The 7,668-nt window shown below is 38.3% G+C and overlaps 1 protein-coding gene across 1 annotated transcript; it reads left to right on the forward strand.

The window, feature by feature from the left end:
* The first annotated feature begins 2,359 nt into the window (after positions 1–2,359).
* On the forward strand, positions 2,360–4,319 carry LOC148586087 (putative WRKY transcription factor 53). Its single transcript, XM_088515254.1, has 4 exons — positions 2,360–2,385; positions 2,994–3,212; positions 3,368–3,487; positions 4,091–4,319. Exons 1-4 carry the CDS (start codon positions 2,360–2,362, stop codon positions 4,317–4,319), a joined length of 594 nt encoding a protein of 197 aa, XP_088371380.1.
* The last annotated feature ends 3,349 nt before the right edge of the window (positions 4,320–7,668 follow it).

Here is a 7,668-nt window from a genome sequence, read left to right on the forward strand (position 1 = left end):
TATATTATTATGAGCTTTGGATGGTTCCCATGGTTTATGACATGATTCTATGATTTCCATGATATGAATTATGATAGTATATGAGTTCAAGGTTTGTTAACATGAGCATGAACATGGAATGAGCATTGATATGAAAACGGCGTTCAACTCCGGTAGTGATTGAGTATGGTCTCACTACCGTAGAGCTAGCCCATACATAACGAAAACGGGGTTTAACTCCGGTGGTGATTAAGTATCGTCTCACTACCGTAGAGCTGACCTCATGTATAATGGAAAACACCATGACGGTTCCCGGTAGCGATGACAAGTCTCCTACCGCAGGGTTGGCTTCATGATGGAAATGGCACAAAATGATGAACATGAGCATAAGCATGCATAGCATATGATTGCATAAAAATGATGATAAAAGCACGGTAACCCGGCCTTACTTTATAGATGGCACAAGTAGTGGCAAGCAAAGTAAAATTAGGGACAAATGATGTTAAAGAAAAGATAATTGGTCTTAATTTGTAGATGGCCCAAGTAGCGGCAAGCAAAGTAAGAACAGTCATTGTTTTGTAGATGACACAAGTAGGGGTAAGCAAAATATGGATTGGCCTTACTCTATAGATGGCACAAGTAGAGGTAAGCAGAGTAAGGACATGGACAAATGATGTTAAAGAAAAGGTAACTGGTCTTACTTTGTAGATGGCACAAGTAGCGGCAAGCAAAGTAAGAACGGTCCTTGTTTTGTAGATGGCACAAGTAAGGGCAAGCAAAACAAGGAACTTTGTGCCGACGCCTTCTCAATTAGCAACGCCCTTTGATGGGCCTCTGACACCTTGGCGGGGTCAAAGTGGTTCAATGTGTCTTGAATTTGTGGTTGCAAACCCTCAATATACCGGGACACTACTTGTTCTTCCGATTCGGACAAATCAACTCGTGTCAATAATTTGTAGAACTCTTCCGTGTATTCATCCACGGACTTCGAACCTTGACTCCAATTTTGCAGCCGTTGATACATGGTTCGGAGGTAATTGTGGGAAAAAAAGGCGAGTCGCATCTTTCCCAACAATTTCTCCCAATTGTCGAGCTTTCTCTTGCCCTTTCGTGCCCTAGCTTGCTTCAATTGCTGCCACCATGTCGCAGCCCTTCCTTGAAACTTGGTTGCGACTAACAAAACTCGCTGATCTTCCGGTACCCCTTTGAAGTCGAGAATCTCTTCAACTGCCGCCGCCCAATCCAAGAATTCTTCGGGTTGAATACCCCCGTGAGATTCTGGAATCTCGAGTTTGAATCCGCTCTCCCACCAATTAGCATGAACTTGCACAGGGGGTCGACGACCCTATGTTCGGTGCTCCGCAAAAGGGTTTGCAGATCCATAGCCGTCGTCGCCTTTGTCTTCCTCCTCCGGCACGCGTGGTGGGGGTCAACGTAGACGCCAGTTATGGAAGCGTGCGTCGGCCAGTTGGGTGTGATCCCTCACAGCCGCAAACTGCCCTTCCTTGCGCCTTCCCGGTGTCACCTCATGTTCTTCATGAACTGAATCATTGCGTTCATACATGTCGTGCAAGCTTGCAAAGCAGTTGCCCTTCCTTCCTCTTGTGTTTGGAGCCATGGGAAGTGACCGAGCTCTAATACCAATTTATGTAGCCTGACTAAGTGGAAGCAAGTAAAACAATACAAGAAGAAGGATAAATAATTCTTAGATCTTGAGTCTATCAAGGATCTGAGAATTCTTCTCAAAACTATAGAGTCTATCTAAGGTTTCAAGGAAAAATATGAAGAAAACTCCTTTGAGTAATTCTTATTGAAAGAAAACTGATCAAATAACATAAACTGTCTTTTCAAGAGGCTATACTCATATATTTATAGCCCCATGACTCCTAGTATTAGTAAAGGACGGAATTAGGGCTCCCACAACCCTAATCCTAGCAAAAGAAGTAAACTAACTCGGTTTAATGCAAATAACAGCGGAAAGTTAATATAAATTTCCCTGAGTGCGCTCGATCGCAGGTATAGTGTGATCGATCATACTACCAGGGACTTGTGTGCTCGAATGTGCGCTCGTTCGCAGGCTCGGTCGCAGTTCCAGGGACTTGTGCGCTCGATCATGCGCTGAATCGCAGAGGTAGTGGGTATCGGTCGCAGTTCCAGGGACTATCTTCTCTATATCAGGTGCACTACGCTCCATTGGAGTCAAGGTGCGACCGATCACAGTTCCAAGGACTACCTACTTTGTTGTGCGAGTCTGGGATCGTGTCACCATCTTTTGAGGTGTCTTCACACAATCATCCATTTGGGTCTTCCTCATATACTTTCAGGCATTGCAGTCTACATCACCAGGACTAGCCTCACACGGTAATGGTTGTGTTTGGCAATGGAATGGAAAAAGGGAGTGGAACGGTACTGTAGCAGATTTGATTAATATGAGAGAATAGCAGATTTGTTTTGTAGTGATTTTTTTATTTGAATAGTAATAAAAAGTGATTGAAGTGATGTAAAAAGTAAAAATATTATAGTTGATTTTGAGAAGAATTTTTTTGATTTTTGGGTCCGGTCCGGTTCGGCCCTTTGCCAAACACAGCCATTCTTCTTTCTGCTCTCACGTAATGTTTTCGCATTCTGCTCTTACCTTGTTTTGTAATTAATGTTTTTTTTATAACTTCTTTTGACCCAAGGGAAGTGATGTGGGAGATTTGAACTAATGAGTTCCACTCCATGAGGTAGGGGTGTTCAAGCGATTGCGATTAGTAATTATTAACTAAAACCGCTAACCGCAACCACTTAAGGCGGTTATTGGAATTTAATAACCACAACTGCTCTGCTTACGTGGTTAGTGGTTATTTTATAATCATAACAGCTCCAAAGTTTTCATCTAAACTGAGTTGGAGGAAATTCCCAACCCATACTGTCCCTCCTTCCTCACACTCTCACCTAATCTCCATAGATTCTTCCTTCCTTGTTTCGACTGCATTTCTTCTTCTCTAATGTTTTGTTTTTGTTTGTTTTAGACAATGGTTTTGGCCTTTTGCAAGAGCTTTTCATAAATGTCCCAATTTTACAGTTAAAGCAAAAAACAACCTCTTTTCAGCAACGATTCCCTTAGTGGGCGAGCCGCAGCACACAGCTGGAGGTGCAGTTTTACGAATGTCCGAATCCCCACCTCCTCTTGCTGGTAGTCCACGGATCAAAGATTCAGATCTGGAGCACCGAAATGACTCTCGAAAGAGGTAATTTAATTTCAAGCTATGAGTAATAATAATCACATGAATAATAATTATTTAGTAGACTTTTGTACGACCATCAATAATAATATAACAGTCTACCAAATAACATTTTTCTAATTATATTTCGCATTGATGTTTGAGTTTTTGTGTTTGTGCAGAAAGGCTGTGCCAGAGTGGACACAACAAGTGAGAGTTAGTCCGGGCGTGGGAGTACTTGATGATGGCTATAAATGGAGAAAATATGGGCAGAAAGAATTTCTTAATGCCAAACATCCGAGGTAGGACATAATCCTAATCATGCACAAACCTATTTTGGTTCATATATAGTTTTCAAATAAGTTTTCTAGAGATTTTGAAAACATGCTGTTTTTTAATGCATGGGTTTTGAACCAGATTATTATGATATGAATATAAATGCAACTAAATTTCAGAATTCAAATAATCATTTATTTCAAAAGTTTAAGCTGATAAGAATTAAGAAACAAATTTAATAATATAATTCTACTGCATTCTAAATTATAATTAGCTAGCAACCTTCCGGAGACAGAAAACCAACAAATCTAACCTACTATTAGACTTGTGCCCAAGTGGGGTGAGGCAACTCTGATCTGTCCCTTTAAGCTTCATGTGGTCCTGAACTCCATAATTCTCTTATAGCAACTTTATTCTTCATGGGCATTAAAGGAAGTTTTCACACCAAAACAACGTAGAGTGCATATATAATAGCAGATCTGAATGGGAATTGCCTATTCTTTCATGCACCCGTGAATCCTTCTTGACCTATTCCAATGATTTAGGCTCTATACATTGAAATTATGTGTACATCTTCTTTTTCTCCTTAAATCTGCATGCCCTCAACAATTGATTGTTGGAATTTGCAGAGGCTACTATAGGTGCACCCATCGAAATTGTCTAGCTAAAAAGCAAGTTCAACGATCCGATGAAGACCCAACTGTCTTCGAAATCACTTACCGAGGAAGGCACACGTGTGCACAAGCCTCCCACATAAATCCTCCCCCAACATCTCCTGAAAAACAGGAACAAAACAACAAGCACCAACCGCCACAAAATCAGCAGCCATCACTAATGATCAAATTCAAATGCTCTTGAACTTCCAGACAACCCTCGAAGTAATAACGGAAAACTTAGACACCCAGGGCCAGGGCGACGTTGCTGTGACCAGCCCTCACCAGGTACGGTTCTTCTTTCTGCTTTCACATGGGCCACATGGCTCATTTAAAATTTTTGGGAGCTCAGCTAATACTAAAATTTGAGCTCGGCTCGGCTCGCCAAAGAACTCGCCTGCTAGGCATGCCAAGTACTGACCTAGCCACTAATGCAGAGTTTTAGAGTGTTTTTTTTTTTTTTTTTTAAAAAAAAAGTCGGAACAATTCAATTGGCGGCCTAAATCGGATGGTCTCACCTTTAACTCTATTGACATGGAGGAAGCTACGTGGTTGGAAAAAGCCTTTAATTAAGGTGAGTGGTGAAAGATCTAAACAGTTCTAAGGCCACGAGTGTGAGTAATTCTAAAAGTTAATTTTGTATTACTGTTATGTCACTCAAAAAATGAGATAGCTTTTAAAATCACTGTTTGATCAAAATTTAATAATAATCAATTAGAAGTCCAAAGGTGATTTTTTTTTTTTTTTTGATAAATAGAAGTCCAAATGTGATTTTAAGAACTACATCATTATTAGAGAAACTCATAAAAGTGACACAAGAAGAACTTGTAGCAATACTCCACAGACCTTGATTTTTTATTTTTTTTTAAGCTTTCTTCCTGTCTTGTTGGCTGATTCTTAAAGAAGATGTCATGAGCTTCTTTCAAGATCGATATCCACCAAGGCCTTTTTTTTTTTTTTTTTTTGACATGCTTGGTATTCCAATCTTGCTGGATTTGGAAACTTAAAATTATTAGTCAAATAGAAAATGGGGTCTCTATGCATTACATAAGAAAGGGTTTTGTTGAATAAAATAAAGAAAATTACACTTTACCTCTCAAAGTTTCACTCGATTTAAAATTTGACATTCAATGATCAATAATTTGCAATGTATCCTAATAAAGTATCAAAAATTTGCAATGTGACCCATCTGTTAATAATTTCTATTTTCTCTTATGGAAATAAATTAAAATACTTAATTGCCCCTATAATTTTTTTTTTTTTTTTTTTAAAAAAAACCTCCAAAAAATAAAAAAAAATAAAAAAAATTATTGCGGGTGGCCGTAGCCACCCCCTTTGGCCATTTGGGGGTGACGGGCCACCCCCATGGCCAAAAGGGGTGGTTGGATTGGGGGCGGCTAATTTTTTTTTTTTATTTTTTTTTTGTGATTTTGATTTATTAACTTGGGAGCATTTTTTGGAATTTATTAAAATACATGGGGGCAATTTGGAAAATTTAAGACAAAAAATGTACATGCTAAGCACGTGAACAATTTTTCGTCAAATTGGACGGAAATGGTTAATGGGGTGGTTCCACTGCAAAATTTTGATAGTTGGACATTGTAAATTTTTAAACATTGAAGGTCAAATTGCAAATTTGATGAAACTTTGGGGGGTAAAGTGTAATTTTTCCGATAAAATAATTATTCTAGGGATCCTTAATGAAACATAACAGAAAATAACAATCAGTCACATAAGACACTAAAATTTAAGTTGTTCGGCTTAACAAGCCTATATTCACTAGCGAAGACGATCTAAAAAAAAAATTCACCGACAAAACGTAGAGTACAAAGAGTAGTATAAAAAATGACTCATATCCAAAAGCTCCAATACGCTCGGATCTCACTCACACCAAAAGAGAATACTCTTATTTGTTTAAGCCACTGAATTGCCAAAACAAGTGAGAAAAATTAATCTTCTTCATGTTGCTCTGGAGATATATCTGTTTTTTGCTCTTTTCTTCTACCCTATGAAGTTGCTGCCTTGCTGCTTCTCTTGCAATAAAATGCCCGAATACTGAGTCCTGTAGTAAAATGAAAGTCAGCCATAAGAATCTTCTTACTGAAGTAAAAAGAAAAAACTTAACTAAGGCTCGTTTGTTTTGACCTAAAATGTTTTTGGTTGACTATTATTTTCCGTCATAGCAAACCCCCCCGAAAATACGAAAAATATTTTTCATAAATCATTTTAAACCGAAACAAACCGACTATGGCGCCTAGAAGAAAAGTGAACAAAACTTCACTGAGAAGTAAAACCGAGAGAGACAAAACGTGTAGCTAATAAAACACAACAATGGAGCTCACCCTCTGAATTTTATTTTTCCTTTATATCACTAAACATTGTGGAAGATGAGTTAAATTTGTCGTTTGAGGAAAAGGGATGGTTGTTCACACACCAGACTACTACCAACTTGAGCTAAAGTCGGTGTTGATGCTATATATCTATCATCAAAATTCAAAAGAACAGAAAACGCGTTCAATAGACAAACTTCCTGACACAATTTTTCCACGAAGTCAGCAATCATCAATGGTTTGTCCCTACTCACACGAGGAAGTTCGTTTTCATGTCAAGTCTTCTCTGAAGTTTCTCTCTAAACATTATTGATGTTTGTTTCACACTCAGCCTTCAGTTTGTATGACAACTTGTTGGGAAAATTGATAATTAATTGGTTACCAATTTCCCACCAGCCCTTTATGCGAAAGACAAGTTTGAAAAGAAAACGCACGAGAACACACATCAATCACACACACATACACAAAGAGTTTACGTGGTTCGGCAATATGCCTACATCCACGGGGCGTGATCCGGTCTCCTTCTTTACTATTGAGAAATATTGAGTATAATAGTACAAGCCTGAACTGCTCAAGTTTAATATCCCAAACCCAAGCCCTTAACCCCTTGTACACCTCACTCAACTGTCCATCTCAAATACCCAGTAAAAAAAAGTCACAAAGTGTTCTCACCAATTTGGATTTTCCGGATCCCCCTTAACCAAGGATTGCATGTCCTTTTATAGTGGCTAATCACGAAAAATAGGAGAACAATTTTAATCCAATTGCTACTGGGAAAACGAAACCATCATGAATACAAAGTTTTTTTCATGATGAAGATAAGCATTGCAACCCACATGTTTATCCACACACGTTTTCTCCAAAAAATCAAATTCCAAGTTGTTCTTGGACTCTTTTTAAAACTAACCTTATCCTCTTATAGATAAATATGACTTGACCCCACCAACTTGAATATTGATATTTTTCAGCAATTATCTTCACACTTGTTGACAATTTGAGCCATTATCAACACAACTTGACCTACGTTGTTGAATTTCCTTTTCTTTCTTTTTTTTTGTTGAATTTCTTTTTCTTTTTCTGATTAAGTGTTCTCTTGTATATTTTAAGTGTATATTTGGATGTGCCCATTGATTTTTAATGAAATCCTTTTACTGGTCAAAAGGTAATATTTTCCTCTCATTCTTCTCTTATAATAACTTTATGTATCTCTGCCAATCCGTAGAG

Source organism: Corylus avellana, chromosome 4, assembly GCF_965113065.1.
Source record: "Corylus avellana chromosome 4, dhCorAvel1.hap1.2, whole genome shotgun sequence".
NCBI classification, from domain to species: Eukaryota; Viridiplantae; Streptophyta; class Magnoliopsida; order Fagales; family Betulaceae; genus Corylus; species Corylus avellana.